We start from the raw sequence: 16,705 nt of genomic DNA, 5'->3' as shown, positions 1-16,705 counted from the left end.
GAGCGCTTCAGAACTTTGTGGCCCACATAACCACACATTACGGCGGTAATGGTTCTTAGCGAACGTGCGCATACTAATTTTCTAGATCCATCACAAGACAACAAGCCTGCCGTTCCGACGACATGGACGACATGCAGCCTCATCTTGAGCTTTCAACGAGCGCGTATGCACTTTTATACTTCGTTTCCCCCTCCGTATTTCACCCTCTGCCGTTGGCTTACCCCATTCAAAAATTACCCCACCACCTTCAAAGCAGGTCCAGTGGACATCATTCCGCAACCCCAGGCCTACGAGGTCCTGGGTGCACGCTGGCGAAGCTCACCTATTTCTCAATTTGCCCGCCATAAATTACGATAATAATAAATAGGTAAATACGACGACGGGCCGTCTTTAGCCGCTGCTCGAAAAAAAAAAAGGTTTATGGGTCTTCTCGCGCACACCCAGGTGGTCCGGGCCGGTGGCAACTGAAACACTGGCCGGCTGCATCGGCGATCACCCGACCGGTAACCGGTTCCGACGTGCATCGATGCACTCGCGTATCGCTCATTGCCGCATTGGTTTCGATTTCAAATCGGCATCGGCAAACAATTAGACAAATGGTCGTTCGCTGATTATGGGAACCCGTTCAAGGTGGCGGATTTTAAACGGTGCCCACCTGACTTAATCTGCGACATTGCCCGGGGCCCCGTCACGAAACTGAATCCAACTGTTAATGTGGTAATTTCACAGTCCCGCATGTTCGGTCGATTGATCCAGCTTCCTGCTTGGCGGAGACGAGTGAAAGGTTTCTCGTTCCAAGCTAATTCAATTTAATTTAACTCTCACAGTTACTAATCCTTCATGCAGTGCCGGTAGTTCATCTTGGCGTATCGAATGTATGTAATTTAAATTCGATACACCGTCATAATCCTGAGTAAGAGTGATGGCAAGTTACCCACTAATGCGCGAGATCCTTAGTTTCAAGTTATCCCTTGAATATTCAGCGAAAACAATATTGCATCCCAAATATTACACATTCCACTTCATTCAACAGCCCTCATTAGAGTGGAGTTTCGCTACTAAATCCGCGCTACTCCCTGAGACCCTTCGAGGAATCGGTCGCAAATAATGTTGTGACTGCAGCGGCGTTCTTCCTCATCTATTTGCGTGCATAAATACCACGGAGTGCCTCGCGATCCTCGACGCACAAGTGTGCCCGGCCGTGTCTCAATAATGTGCAATGGCACCATCCGTCCGTCCGTCCGTCCGTCCGTCCGTCCGTCCGTCCGCTTGCCGGCCAAAAGGTTTGTTACGTATCCGTACGCTGTGTGCACATAATTTGCGTACGCGCCTCTGGGCCTGTTGACGCTTTCACAAGAGCATACAGCCTCCCGCACCGCCGGCCCTGGCCACCCGTGGACGAATCCGGAACGCGTAGGACGAAGTTAACACCACTGCCATCCGAGCGATCCCCTTTAGCTTCTTAAACATTCAGTCGGCGGAGGCACATTAATCTTTTTAAATTGACTTTATCTAATCGATTTATTTATTATGTTTTATAGCGCTGACTTCGCATTTGCATCCCGTTTAATGCAAAAATAGTCAATCTTGCCGCTCGCCCTCGCCCCTTTTCTCCGTCGCTTGTGCCGCCCGCTTTCACTCAAACCGTTCAATCTTCTGGATCCGATGGACTGCTCTGCTGGTGTCCTCTTTGCGTTCGTTTTCGTGGCGTCGTTATCTACCGTCGTTCCGCCTGTTGACCATTCATCTGAGCTGTTGTTACACGGCGAAAACAGCTATGATTAACACGTAAATCACCGCTCGGGCTGATTGCAAGTACGCACAAACTTGCAGGACAAATGCATGCAACAAGTGGTCGAAGGACGTACAACAGGAAATATAACGATAAGGATTTTTAAATTAGCGATCGATTCTTTTCTAAGAAGATCAGTAGAACCAACCCTTATGACAAGAATAAATATTTCGAAGAACAAAATTTGTGTTAGCGTTTTATTCAAACATAAACACTCCCAATGGAAAAAATGATCTCACCTGTAGCTTTAAAACATAGACCTAAGTTCAGTTCCGAATCATCCATGAGGTTTGATGAAGGGAAGTGAAACGATAGAAATTGAAATAAAAAATTGGAACCACTCCATATTACACTTTTATACCAAAAGAAAAAAATAACAAATGGTTTTGCTTAGTATTTTATGGGAAATTTATTGAACTGGGACAATTTGACGTATGTTTTTATTCGTATACAGAAAATATTGTTTCTGTTGTTAGTCATCCTGTGTAACAATGGCACAAATTTGAGAAAAGAATGTTGGTTTTTTCGTAGTAAATGGTGTAGAAAATATTAGTATAGTATATAGAAGGATTTGTCATGAGTACAGTTTCGATACAGTTCCAATTGTTAAAAGGAAATGGTAGAAAATGGTAGAAAAAAAAAGAAGTAAAATTCCAAAGCAGTGTTCCAAAAGCAGAGAAGTCCATCATCGTGCAGCACTTTATCCATCGCCAGGAGATTCCTTAATGCCGATTAGCTAGTGTCGTGTTCCGCAAACCAATTGTTCCGTTTCCCCGGCCCGTAGAAACAGGTCGGATATCGGTATATTTTTCACTCCCACGATGCGGTGGGTGCGGGTTATAGGGGTGAGGGATAAATTCCCTAGATTGTCGGACAGACGCCCGTCTGCACGTTGCCGACAGTCATTTTTGGTGTAATCTCCTCGACGCTATCGCGAACCTTCACGTTCCGGATGCAACCCTGGAACGGTGCACGCGCCACGAATCCACGGATCTATAGGAGAAGCGAGAAGAGGAATGAGTAACGTTAGCGAGAAAACTTAAGAGGGAGATTCACTTGAAGCTTACCCTCTGTAGGTGAGGATGCCCTCCAAGGAACAGCGGACGCGTCGTATCCGTCGACGGGGAGGAAACGTTGCCAATGGCCGGATGCGAGCTGATGTCGTTCACCTTGATGGTGATGACGTACTGTGACTTGATGGCCGAAACCGAACGCCACTGGCCATCGCAGAGATTCTCTTCCGGCGGCGGTGTGTAGGTTGCCGTGAACGGATCATCGCCGTTGTTCACCGTCAGCATGATCGTTCCGTTGACCATCTCCAGCACGAAGTACGCCTTGCGACCGTGCACCGACATCAGCAGACCACTCTGGGCGCGTGGTCGGATGTCCATGCTGACGGTTAGTTCACTGCCGACCTTGAACTTATCGTACAGCTTCACGAAACCGCCACCGTTGCCGAAGAACGTGCCCGATTCGATTTGCGACGAGCAGGGGATTGTGCGCGTGATGTTCGACGGCACCGATACGGGGCGTCCGTTCGCTTCGATTTCGTTGATGCAGCCGACGAACTGATTCTTCTCCAGTACGTTCTTATCCATCTGCAAGAGAACGAGAACAAATTAAATAAACTCCAGATGACCCTTGATCCTCACACACTCACCTTAAGATTCACTGCCACATCCTCATGGATGTCACCACTAACGCCACCGACAAACATTGGTGGCTGAAGCGCCATCTGTCGCGGTGTGCCATTCAGGTCGCCACTCGACTCGTCCTCGCTGTCCACCACCAGCGAGCCCTTATTCAGGTTGCGTGAGAACTTCACCGTGTGCCACCGGTTGTCATCGTAGCGCTCCTTCGAGAGCATTTCGTACGACGCGGTGCCACACTTGAACGCGTGGTGCACCCGGCCGTCACGCAGATCGAGCGCGATAAAGTCGGTGTGACGTGCGTCGGCCACATAGAACAGCACACCCTCGGAGGACGACGTTTTGAAGCTGAGCGAGTAGTCGTACCGCTTCTGTTTCGCCCCAACGTCGTTGAACTCGATGTGGCTGAACTGGCCCGTTCCGAACCGGTAGCCCGAGTCGAAGTCGACGTCCTGCTCGGGGGTGACCGGCAGTCTGCAGACCGGCGGTGGTTCGTCCGGTTTCGTTGGACGCGGACGCCATGTCGTTGTCGTGGTCGGTGGTGTCGTTGTGGTGCTCGTAGTGGTGCTGGGAGTGGAACTCTGCGTTGACGGTGTCTTTTGAGGCGTCGAAGGCGCACTCACAGCCGGTACCGGCGTTGTGGTACTGGTCGACACCGAAGGAGCCGCTGGCTTCCTTCCCGGTTCCGACTCACTGTCGTCGAAGCGGCTATGGACGAACACCTTCGGTTCCTTACCGTCGTCTGGGTAGTACAGTGGGGTGTTCCTGCCAGCGGCAAACAGCTCCTTCGAGCATTGATCCAGCACGGCCGACTTCTTGTCGCTCAAGGAGGCAAAGTTAACGATCTGCCCGTTGACAGTGATATCGCTCAGGCAGCCCATAAAGTAGGCATTCGTGGCCAACGCAAGCTTCGGTGTGACGTAGTTCTTCGGCAGTCCACCAAAGTAAATGTCCCCATTGTCGATGAGCAGCGGGCGAGGTGGGTAGGATTGTGGGCTGTAGAAAGGCTCTTCGTCTACGAGCAGCGCCAGGCGATCGCGTTCGTGTCCGGCAGTGACGGCATGCCACTCACCATCGTCGAAAGTGCGACGTTCGGTGGTCACTTCGGTGCCAGTACTGGACAGCACGAGCACACCATCCCGCAGGACCAATCCGAACGTGCCGGTTTGATCGTAGTTGCTCGTGTAGAACAACACTCCGTCGCTTTGCGTTGTGCGGAACTTCAGGTTAACCTGCAGTCCGTTCGCCGACTGCACACCCGGTTGGCTGGCGTAACCGAATTGATGCGGTGGGAAAGAGACCAGCGATGAGAACTTCATCGGACATCCCGGACGCACATCCAGTGCCTTCGTGTTGAGACTCAGGTCAACCTTGGTGCCCAGGATGTACACGTCGTCGATGCACCCATCGAAGCCCTTCGATGTTACCTCCGAGTGGTTCACCTTGCTGTGGTAACCACCGAAGTAGATCGCATCCGAAATGTGCAACTGCGAGTGTTCCGGCGATCCCATCTGCTGGAACACCTCTTTGTCGTCCACCGTCAGCTTGCCCACGTTGCCTTCCCGCTCGACCGAAACCTTATGCCACTTGTCGTCGTTGAATGCACTCTTCGAGCCGATCGTTACGACCTGCGCCTGCTGGCCGAGCTTGAACTGGAACACCACGGCACCGTTCCGGATCTCCACCGAGATGAAGTGACGGTTCTTGCCCGCGTAGAACAGCAGACCGTCGCGCGTCTCCGGTGGGGCCTTGAATTGGAACTGTAACTGCGATTGCTGCTTGAAGGTGTACGACTTCGAGTCGATCGCCACGTAACCACGTCCGCCGAATCGGAATCCAGTCGAGGGGCTCTCCTCACTGCGCAACGTATCACGCTCCTGCGAACCGAACACGTTCTGGGCATCGACAAAGTTCCACAGACCTATATGTTCGCCACCGATCTGCAGCTGCTCGACGCGCCCATCGAATTCACTCGACTTCACATCCTGCGGCATGTTGTACTCCGGCGGGTAACCACCGATAAAGAGCCGGCTATTCTGATCCACATTGAACACATTGTACGAACCCGGCAACACCTGTTCCTTGGAGTGGAACAATTCCGTTCCGTTGTCGAGCTGTTCGCGGATCGTAAGCTTCACGTTGTTGCCGGTACGCTCTACAATCGCCTGGTACCAGCGGTCGTCAGCGACGTACTTCGGGCTGATCACCTTCTCCGGATCGTTACCGAGGTCAATCGATAGCACCGGATAGCCGTTCTCGATCTCCAGCGCCATGTAGTCATCGCGGGAGCTCTTCTTCGCGTTCGGCTCCTTATCGTTGCCCAGGAACAGCAGGAAACCTTCCGGTTTATCGGTGCGGAAGAACATCGACACGTTCGAGTTGGTCGCCATCTGCGACAAACTCTCCGGGGCCTTCAGCTCGACGGTCGTGTTCGGATGGAAGTGCATGCCCACCTTGATCGTGTTGGCGAACGAACGGGCCTCCCCGATCTGGCGCTTCAGCGACTCCAACCGATCGCCGATGTCACTCACGACCACATCCACCTTGCCCTGCTTTTCGTCCAACCGCTGGACCAGCTCCCGGATGTTTGGAATCATCGTCTTGAACCGCTCGACCTGCGCCGTTGCCTGGTTGATGTCCTTCTGGGCGTTGTCAATGTCCTTCGGTAGTTGCTCCGCCAGGAACACGCTCTTCGACAGATCGGCGATCATTGGGTCGAGAGTTTTGAGTGCGTTTTCTGACTTGCCCTTCGCCTCGATCGCTTGATCACGCGCATTCTCCCACTGGTCGGTGTGCGATTCCTGCGGAATTCCATCCAAGGCAGCATTGATCGAGTGCAACATACCGTCGCTGTGTGTGTTCTTCTCCTTTATGCTATCAACCGTATCAATCGAACGTTTGCTATGTGGTTCCAGTTCCGTTTGCAGCGCGGTAAACATTCGCCGAGCCTCATTCAGCAGCTCCCGCGATGCATGGTCGGATTCGGCGGCCCGATTGTCGATGCCCAGCGTCTGGTCGGTGGCCTTCTGTGCCGTGTTTGTAGCATTCCGAATGTTATCCTGCGCCTCGTTAACCGCGTCCACGATCTTCGAGTGAGCCGTTGCCGCCTGTAGTGCTGTCTCCGAATTCGCCGAAACGTCCGAATACTTCTCCGAAAGACTCTCCGATTCGATCTTCAAGTTGGACGCATGCTCCGATGCCTTCTCGATCAGTGGGTCTAGCTGCTTGTATTCCTCGTCCATCTGCGGTAGCTCCCGGTCGACACCGTTGTTCAGTTCCGTCAGCTGCTTGTTCACATTGTCGAGCTCCGTGTGCGTAATGTCGATGTCCTTCATGATGTTGGATGAGTTCGTCAGCAGGGCCTTGCTGCTGTTGATGTTTTCTGTCGCTTCCTTCGCGTGGGCCGTCACCGTGTCGAACTTGGTGTTGACTGCAGCCTTGTTTTTCGCGTTCAGCTTCGACGTGATGTCGCTCTCCTTCTCCACCCGCAAGCTCCAGGTGTACAAGTCCTCCAGCTTCACGTCAAACTCGCCAATGTCGTGCATCAGCTTGGCCAGCTTGTCGTGTTGCGCCTGCACCGGTTCACCGAAAGCCTCCACGCCGAAGAGCAATCCGGTGGCGTTCTCCAGCTGTGAATTGAGCGTTTCCGGTGTGATCGAGTACTGTTTGATGTTCTCCAAGTAGTTCTTAGCCTCTTCAAAGGCTTGATCGAGCTTGGTGATCTCGGATGAGCCAAGGTTCGCTCCCAACACTAGCACCTCATCGATCGTGTTCTTCGTGTTGATGTGCACCAGCCGGCAATTGTCGAGCACGTTGGCGGACGCACCCAGCAACTTCTCGCTGTTGGTCGTCATGTCCTTTGCGTTCTCGTCCGCATACTGGATGCGTCGGTCTAGACTCTTAACCTCCTGTTCCAACGATTCCACCTTCTGTCGCGATGGGTTTAGGTTCACTCCGTGCGGATCCAAGCTGCGCACCTTCGGTTCCAATCGGTCAACCATTTCGTCGAAGTAGTTCAATTTCTGCGACGTGTAGTAATCATCCGCAACCGTTTTGATGTCGAGTAGTACCGGGTCAATGTCCGCCTTCAGTCCATCCGTCACATCCAGCAGTGCGTGATGGCACAAGTCACACTCCTGACAGCCGGTCTCCGGTATCAACACCCAACGGTACGGGCACGAGTCACACTTCTCGCCAACAACCCCCGACAGGCACTCGCACTGTCCGGTCAACGCATTACAGCCAAGACCACGCGAGTAGTCGGTATTGCACGAGCATGGCACACAACCCTGCTCGGAGTAGTTCCAGTAGCCCGGTTCGCAACGATCACACTGACGCCCGGTAACACCCGGCTTGCAGGCACACTTGCCCGTATGGTCATCACACTGGGAGCTGTTCGAGGCGATACCACAATCGCACGGTGTACAGCCACGACCCGACTCAAACCCATAGTGATCGTCCTCGCACCGATCGCACTTTTCACCGATCACGTTCGGTAGGCAGTTGCACGTGCCGACAAAGTTGTCGCAGTATGCCATGCCTAGCTTATCGCAGATACAGCTCTGGCAGTCCTTTTGATGCACGGCATCGCCGTAGAATCCTGGTGCACACAGGTTACACGCACGTCCGGAAGTGTTATTCAGGCAGAGCACACACTCGCCCGACACCGAATCGCAAGCACCCGGTTCGTCTTTGTTAATGTTGCCCGAACAGTCACAAGGCTTACAGAACTCGCCCTCAATCTGCGGCTGCCCATAGTAGCCAGGGGCGCAGCTTTGACACTTCTCCCCGTGGTATCCCGGTTTGCAAGCGCAATGGATCTCGTAACCGTCCTCCGACACCTCGCACGACGTTGCAAAGTTGTTCGACTCAACCGGCAGCGGGCAAGCGCAAATCATACAATCGTTCGGTGTGCCCCGCGTCGCATTTCCGTAGAACCCTTCGATGCACTGATCGCAATGATCACCGGTCGTGTAATGCTTACAGTTCTGACACACGCCCGTAATGCAGTCGCATGTATCCGCGTGCCCATTGCACTCACAGGGAATGCAATAGCCCAGGTACGGTCCGTTCGGGTCGCGGTAGTATCCAGGGGCACAATCCTCACACGATCGTCCCGCGTAGCCCGGCGGACAGTCGCAGTTCTCCATCGACAGTTCGCGATACAGATGCGGGTTTTCGAAGTCATCGTGCGCCATCGTAAGGCTCACATCCGAAAGCACCGTCTGCAGCCCTTGCTCCCAGTACGACGCGCGGATGTAAATGTTCTTTAGGTCGCGCAGCAACATCATAAACTGTTCGCGACTAACCGAACCTCCAGCCGCCGTTTGGAAGTTACTCTCGACCATCTCCACGCTGCCGCTGAACAGTTGGTTCGATGACGGTTGCCGGTAGCTCTGGTGTACGATCTCCAATCCATTGCCCTCGAGGATCACGTCCGGTCCAATCAGAGCGCTACCGAACAGTCCGTTCGTGAAGTGCACCTTGTACGTAAGGTATCCTCCGTACGCCGAGAGGTGATTGGCCAGATCGAACAGGTGATCCAGCATGCCGAAGTACACCATCCCGTCCAATGGATCCTTCTGATCGACGGTGTCGAGCGCAACCTTTGCCACCGTTTCATTAAGCATGATTTCCGCCTCTGGTAGCGTCCAGGGTGTGATGGTCGCCTTACCACCGGATAGACGGACCGTGTGCAATTTCATTTCCTTCATCATGCTCACGTTGAACGGGCGCAGGAATGCCGTCTGGCAGCGACTGGAATGCCCGAAGCAGAAGCACTTGGTACATCCGTCCGGATTGTTAGCCTGCAGGTTGTACGTTCCATCGACGCAAGTGTTACACTCGCGGCCCTGTACGTTCGTCTTGCAGAAACAGCTCTCGTCCGCCTGATCGCAAATCTCGAACGTCGTACCACGGATGTCGCAGTGGCACGGGTCACAGTACGGGAAGTTGTAGAACCCATACTGACACCGGTCGCACTTACGCCCAACCACATTCGACTTGCACTCGCAGAGGCCACTTTCCATGTCACACTGCAGGTTATTGTTGGCCACACCGAGCGGATTGCAGCTACACTCCTCGCATCCAATGATCTGATCGAAACCGAACGTGTACGGCATACACTGGTCACACTTCTCGCCGGTCACCCGATCCGGGCAGACGCACTCACCGGTATCCTTGTGGCATTGGGCCGTCGACGGGCAGTTGCAGGGTTTACAGTCCGGGAATCCATAGTACCCAGTCTTACATGCCTCGCACCTGCGTCCAATAATGTTCGGTTTACACTGGCACTGCCCTCCGAACGGTTCACACTCGAAGCTGGTCGATCCGGAATAGTCGCAGTTACACTTCAGGGCACCACTGTTGTAGTCGGCCGTCAGCGAAAATACCGCCTTCTTGCAGAACTCGCTCGCATTCGTCTGGATATGGAAATGATCCTGACCGCACTGTTGGATGAACTCTTTCGTCTGATCGAACGTTTCCTCCTGCAGCAGGCCACCGTTGAATTGCTCGGCCGGTACCAATAGCACATAGTCGACCCACACGCGCTGGCTGCCTCCATTAACCACCGTAATCTCAATGTTATCCTCCAGGTCGAACTCGATCGCACCGTTGTCCTGCTTCAGTACCTCCCGGCACCCGCTGTTGGCCGGGCAGTGACGTACCTCCAGTCGACCGTCATAGTTCTGCCGCGCCGTTTCAATTCGATACTGCACATTAAACGTCGGATGGTCCGGTTGGAAGAACTTCACGATCATCACGTACCGGTTCGGGTGCTGCACCTTCGCCTTGATACTAACATCCGTCTGGTTCTGGTCGAGCAGGATCAGCTTGGTGCTGTTATCGAACACAGCACGCGGAACCTCCTCCGCCACTCGCCAATCATTCTCCGTTTCAAACTCGACCTTCTTCGAGTCCGATGCTGTCCGGTAGCTCGTCTGCACGCACCGTCCATTCTGCATCACGCAAACCGAGTTCGGGCGGATATAGTCGGTCGACCACTCGTCGTACGGGATAGCCGTGATCGACTTGAACGCGATCGCTCCGGACAGATCGGTGCTTGTCACGAGGACCGGCTTGCGGTTGTTCGGATCGAGGAAGAAGATCTTCTCGCGCGACTCCTTATCGATGACGGGCTGTCGGCAGACGGTGGTGTACGTGCAAGGGTACGCGGTCACCGAACCGTCCTGATCGATGTCTCCCACCAGGTTCACCTGCAGGATGCCCACCTCGGGACTGTTCCGGTTGGTGATGTAGTCTACGACGATCACGTACCGTCCTGGGTGTGGCACCTCCATTGGGTAGTACAGTTCACGCTGATTGTTCGTTAGTATCGGTAGGTCTTTCTCCCGGACGACATCCATGTGCTCGTAGTCCTTGAAGAACTCGACCGGCTTGAAGCTCTGCTCGTCTTCAATGATGAACGCTTCCGTTTGTGGGCTGTACGGGCCAACGCTTGGATACTGATAATGCCGGCAGAGGCCGAGGTCGGAGATTTCACACGGATTCTCAATCTTCTTCGTCAGTATCGATGCCTCGTAGTACGCAGCAGGGAGTAGAACGAAAAAGTCGAGGAACACAGTCTTATCCGTTTTGATGCTAATCGTGTAGGTACCCGGATCGAGCACGACAGCGGATGGCACCTCACCCCGAGCATCGGAAACCGTTACAAAGTCCGGATGTTCCGTAGGCTTGAACAGTACCTTCGTCTTCTGCTCCACCTCCGTCGGGTTGTCCGGAGTGATGAGGATCGCCGCAACGACATTGTCCGAGTTGGGGTTTCGGTACCGGATCACGAGCCGGTAGACGGACGATTTCAACACGCTCACCTCGTTGATCACTTCGTTCTGCAGCGAAGACATAACGGCATATCCACGGCTACTGAAGCCAGGGAAAATATCCTCGTGGAACTGATAGCGCACCTGCGTCCCGGACGACGTATAGCCATCCTCGTACTCATACTGGAACTGGTACAGTGTCGGGTAGTAGTGCGTCGTCAGCGGATACGAACAGGTACGGCCGGACACCCGAGGATGGCACCGGCACTGGCCCGTCTCCTTATTGCACACGTTGCCTGCCGCTCCACCAATGTCGCAACCGCAGTCCTTGCACCCAAACAAGCTCGAACCGAACAGATCGAACGTACCATCCTTACATTCCGTACACTGGCGTCCCTTCACCGAAGGTTTGCAAGCACACTGGCCCGTCTTCGAGTCGCACGTATCCAAAGAACCGATCGTACCATCGATGAAGCACTCGCACTCCTGACAACCGTGCGGATTGGTCGCTGTAAGATTCCAGTACAGCGGGCGACACTTGTCACAAATGCGCCCATGCACTCGCTCCTTACACTGACACAGTTCACCCGCCGGGACCGATCCACACCCGGCGAACCGGGCGATCACACCGGCCGGATCGCAGTTACACTCCTCGCACGCCGGGAAGTTGTAGAAACCCTCTCTGCACTGCTGGCAGTTCTTGCCGTCGAAGTTATCCTTACACTGACACTGGCCGTCGCTTGTGCAGGACTTTGCGAGCGACCCGTACGAGTCGCAGTTACACGGCAAACATTCCGGATACTGGTAGTACCCGGCCAGACAGGCCGTACACTGCCGACCGCCAAAGTTCTCCAGACACGAACACCGGCCCGTAATGTCGCACACCGTCGAAGTACTTCCAGCCGCCGAACAGTTGCAGGGCACACAGTCCGGATAGTTGTAGTACCCGGGGATGCACTGGTCACAACGTGGTCCACCGTAACCTTCGCGGCACAAACAAGTGCCAGTGTTCTTGTCGCAAACTTCATCCAACGTTCCACGTACATCGCAATTACAATCTTTCAAAAGAGCGGTAAACATGGTGAATTAGCTCGAGATTATGTAAATGATTGACGGAAGGATAGACCAATGGAAACAAAGAATATACTTACATGTACACTCGGGATACCGGAAGAATCCATCCTTGCAGGTGTCACAGAGACGTCCGGCAAAGTTGGGCTTACACTTACACTGTCCATTGTCCTGATCGCACACACGATCGGTCGAACCATGCATATTACAACTGCAAGCTATCGAAAGACAAGAAAATATTGTTTCACATCAAGTCATAAAAAGCATTATCTCTATTGTTGTCCACTTACGATCGCAATCGGGGAATCCATAGTACTCCTTCGCACACTGCTTGCAGTGCGGTCCATCGAAGTTGTGCTTGCACGGGCAGGCACCATTGACCGCCTCGCAGAAGTATCCCACGGTGGCATTCAGATTGCACTCACACGGGCGACAGTTCGGGTAACCAAAGTGTCCATAGGAGCAGGAGTCACAGTGCGGTGGCTGAAACTCGACCCGACACTCACAACGACCCGTTTCCTCCTCGCAGTTTCCGGTCGAGTAGAAGTGATCGCAATCGCAAGCTATGTAGAGTAAGGATCACAATTTACATCGTGAGTATTTTCTAGGTAAAGACCTAAGTACAGTGGGTCGGTTCTACTTACGCTTGCAGACGTCGGTCTCGTTCCAGTACTTTCCACGTGGCCGGTAGAACTTGTCCTCGCACTGGTTGCAGTTGATACCTTTAGTATTGTGGTGACAATTCTTGCAAACACCGCCTCCTTCGTAGTTTCCATGGATATCGAGCGACAGTCCTTTAGCATCGATCTCCTCGGAGTACTCGCACTCGCCAGAATGTCCGTGGCAGTTGCAAGCTACAAAGATACAAAGGTAAATATGCTTCACAAGCTCCCAAGAAAGTCTTAATATCATGCTTCCTTACGCTCGCACTGGAATGGACGAGCATTGGTATTCTGACGCCATTTCTTCTGCTCAAATCCGGGACAGCATTCGGCGCACTGGATGCCGCAGGTATTGTGCTGACACTGGCAGGCCAGGATGCGCGTCGGTGATCGTGGGTCTAGCACGTTACAGGTGTTTGCGTGACCATTGCACACACACCGTCCACCGATGGAAATATCCTTGATCGAGTAGAAATACTGTAGAGGACGGAGAGGGATTCTGATAAGTTTACGGTTTAAAATCATAAGTGGGAGTTAAATTGCACTTACACGTCTGGTAACCGTTGGATCTTGCCGGGCAACGGACATCAAATGTCCAAGCAGATTCTTCGTTCGCAGAAGGCGTATGCGTACATTCGTGGCACGACTCCATTCTTGCAGCGTCGACGAGTTGAAGTAGTTGTTCGCCGATGGACGATTGTTCAGCAGACGAATGGGAATCTTTGGGGAGCAATAATTATAAATGTTTAGAAAAAGTTCTTCTCTCCTTTCCCTATCTTTTTGGCTTCACACTTACCTCACCACCCTCGAGGGGCACAATCTTCGAGTGTTCCATCGTACAGATTACATCGTTATCGTTCTGCAACGGTTTCAGACTGTCCGGACCAAAGAATGTGACGCAGTCGGCCGGCGAGTCGGAGAAGTGTTGCCAGGGAGTCCATGTTTTGCCGTAATCACTCGATTTCTCGAGCGACCAAAGACCCGGTCGTGGCGAGTTGCCCATACGGATGAACAGATAAGCCACATGGAATTCCTGAATTGAAAAAAACCAAGAGAGGTTCCATCAACGGATAATCAAGCTTTGTAGCTACGAATTATGGTACATTATTTTGGAGATTTCATGGGAGAAAAATTATTCCGGAATTAAAAAGCTTCAACAGCAGTAAATCAAGCTGGCAAAAACTGAATTGCATAGAACACTACGGAGACCTAACGGAAGTGCCTAGTTCTGATAGAAGTAGGAACTGAAAAATGCTATCGTTGCACGCTCACAGCTGCTCGCTGCATTCCTGTACAGTTTTTGCGATCGCGATGCACGATATGGTGTTCTGCATATTCCAAGGAAATAAATGCTGGAAACGGTTGCTGGCGGCCACAGCAATAATTGCAACCAGTGCGGAAAGCGAGTAATTGCGGATACAATGTCAAGTTTACACTTTGCGTCCATTAGGCGGTTCTCGGAGACAATTGGATGCTACCCAAACAGCTGTGGTAGCAATTTCATCATCCTCGAGGTATTTGTGACACACAGAACCAAACGGCATGGGCAAAATGAATGTTTTGTAAATAAAAATAAAAATAAATTCTATGAAATTAAAGCAAATTATAGCCCATAACCTTTTTATGACACGTCTTATAAATAGTTAAACTTTGTTTATATCAAGTATTTTTAATCTTGCAAAACTTAACTTCGCAAATTTCGAGCTTATTTATGATTGTTGCAAATAAAATTATAAAACTATTTTAATTTTCGACGAGCTCTTGTTCCGCGTGCAAAAAATTGATTTTGTGATTTTTTTTATACTCCTCAATTTTCAAAAGTTTTTAACAATGTGCTCTAAGCATAAGTAATTGTTTTAAGCTCAGGGACGAACTGTATTGAGAAATGCCGGAACATAAATCATAATATTCAAAACGATGAGTCTGCCAATCTAGCATAGAACAATTTCCAGCATCCAACTACAAGAAACTGGAACAGCCGCAATTGATAAGAAGCCCTATGCTTGAAAGCACACGGCACTTACAGCATACTTCATTTCCATGCTCAGCAAGAGCACAAATTAATGGGAATTCTTATCAGCAGACGCGCGGGTTCACAAGAGTTATCACGGGTCCAACGGATTCCAGCAAGAAAACGCTTATCAAACCGGGATGTCGGTGCGGTCCGTTTTGTCTTTTCCGGCCCACTGGGCGTCCGTTTCCGGCGGTCCATTGCCACATGTTTCTCCCGATTCCATGAGAAGCTGGTGTAGGTTCGAAAAGGCACAGGCCACTGATTACTGTTGACCATGTGTGCCATACGTGTGGCAAGCGCGCGTTGGATTTAAGCCAACGCACACAGCACAAAAGTTCATCAATGTTTGCTCACGTCGTAAGCAAACGAACTTGTTTGGACAGAGACGATTATGTCATTTTCGCTGCAGCTCCACGGATTAGATCATTGCGCCAGCGATGTTCGGAGTCTGGGAGGGAAGAGCTTACGATAGGAGTATATATAGCTTAGCCTTACCTGACCGAAGTCGATCGTGAGGTTGACTTCGTTGTACTTCATACCACGGGACAGCGGGGGACTCTGCCACCAGTTCTGCGTACCGTCGATGGCGTACTCCGGCGGGTGATTCTTGTCCGGATCGGATGGATCACACACATCGCAAACCTGCGCGAAATGATGAAGACATGAAATGGGGGGGCTCTCCAACCGTTTGTTCAAGAATTAACACCCGCTCGCACAATCCGGGTTACTTTACCTGTCCTTGGATGACCTTGGAGTATTGGTTCTGGTTGTCGTTCTCCGTGTTTGCACCGACCAGCTTACAGTACAGCTCGGGAACATCGGTGTCCACACCGCACGTGGCGGTGGCAGTGATTTTGCGCCCCTCGGCCAAGTTGAAGTACGGTGGAGTCAGCTCAGCCCGCACTGATCCTACCAGGGCCAGGGCCACCAGAGCGATCGATGTTAGGGCCGTGATATGCCCCATCCTGCTGTACCGAGCCGAATGGATATCACCCTAACGCACGTTGACGAGACAATGCTGTGCAGATACAAAAGCCCGGTTTGAAAAGTTATGGTCGAAAATATATGTTTCTTCAAATGCCAACTTTTAGTAAAGATTATTCACTTAACCTCGGTCATTTAACAAATTATTAGCAAAGTTATCTTCACAACAGTATCATCTGGCGCATGGCAAGATAAAAAATTTGAAGAGCATTGGCAAGATCTTTAAAGTTACAAAAGTTTTTGAAGAAAACGAATGTGTATTATGTACGTTAAATGGCCAACACATTTCGCATTCTACTTGTGCGATTATTTAGTGCGATTATGACTAACTAGCAAGTATATCACAAGTTTAACTGAGGACTATAAAGAATATATAATTTTTAATAAAAATATTATTTTTTAAATTTCATTTTAATATAATATATCTAGCAGATAATGTTTAAACACGTCTTGGCCCGTAAGAATCGCCACTTATTTAAACTTTAAATAATGTACGATCATAAGCTCGTTGAAACAGAAAAAGACTTCAAATTGTAAACTAAACAGGATTTTTATTCTGAAGAACGCGAAGATGAGAGCACAAGTATCGGTAATATAATGCAATAAGCATCGCTAAGAAAAAGGAAAAAATGTTTAGTAAATCAATTCTTAAATCCAGACATGAAATAATTTTACACAGACTTGAAGATTTTTATCATCTTTGATAATTCTATGCGTTATAAAATTCAGGATCATTCGATCTAAATTTGCCA

At 51.2% G+C, this 16,705-nt stretch overlaps 1 protein-coding gene across 1 annotated transcript; it reads right to left on the bottom strand.

The window, feature by feature from the left end:
- Positions 1 to 2,653: 2,653 nt before the first annotated feature.
- LOC131281088 (laminin subunit alpha) lies at positions 2,654 to 15,933 on the bottom strand. The gene is made up of 11 exons (XM_058310341.1): positions 15,703 to 15,933; positions 15,465 to 15,611; positions 13,752 to 13,988; positions 13,505 to 13,675; positions 13,216 to 13,432; positions 12,938 to 13,147; positions 12,584 to 12,856; positions 12,374 to 12,511; positions 3,453 to 12,280; positions 2,860 to 3,390; positions 2,654 to 2,785 (listed from the first exon to the last, which is right to left on the bottom strand). The coding sequence occupies exons 1-11, from the start codon at positions 15,931 to 15,933 to the stop codon at positions 2,654 to 2,656; spliced, it is 11,115 nt and encodes a 3,704-aa protein (XP_058166324.1).
- Between the last annotated feature and the right edge of the window lie 772 nt (positions 15,934 to 16,705).

Source organism: Anopheles ziemanni, chromosome 2 (assembly GCF_943734765.1).
Source record: "Anopheles ziemanni chromosome 2, idAnoZiCoDA_A2_x.2, whole genome shotgun sequence".
NCBI classification, from domain to species: Eukaryota; Metazoa; Arthropoda; class Insecta; order Diptera; family Culicidae; genus Anopheles; species Anopheles ziemanni.
The sequence above is the reverse complement of the archived record's forward strand: the minus strand, read 5'-3'. Positions and strand labels throughout refer to the sequence as shown.

Bases quoted from the DNA above. Each gene is read 5' to 3' on its own strand.
- LOC131281088 (XM_058310341.1), bottom strand. From the start codon at position 15,933: ATGGGGCATATCACGGCCCTAACATCGATCGCTCTGGTGGCCCTGGCC. The intron at 13,433-13,504 runs GTAAGTGCAATT...CGTCCTCTACAG, and splicing joins ATCCAACGGTTACCAGACGT to TATTTCTACTCGATCAAGGA. The intron at 12,281-12,373 runs GTAAGTATATTC...CTCTTTTGAAAG, and splicing joins CCGGTATCCCGAGTGTACAT to ATTGTAATTGCGATGTACGT.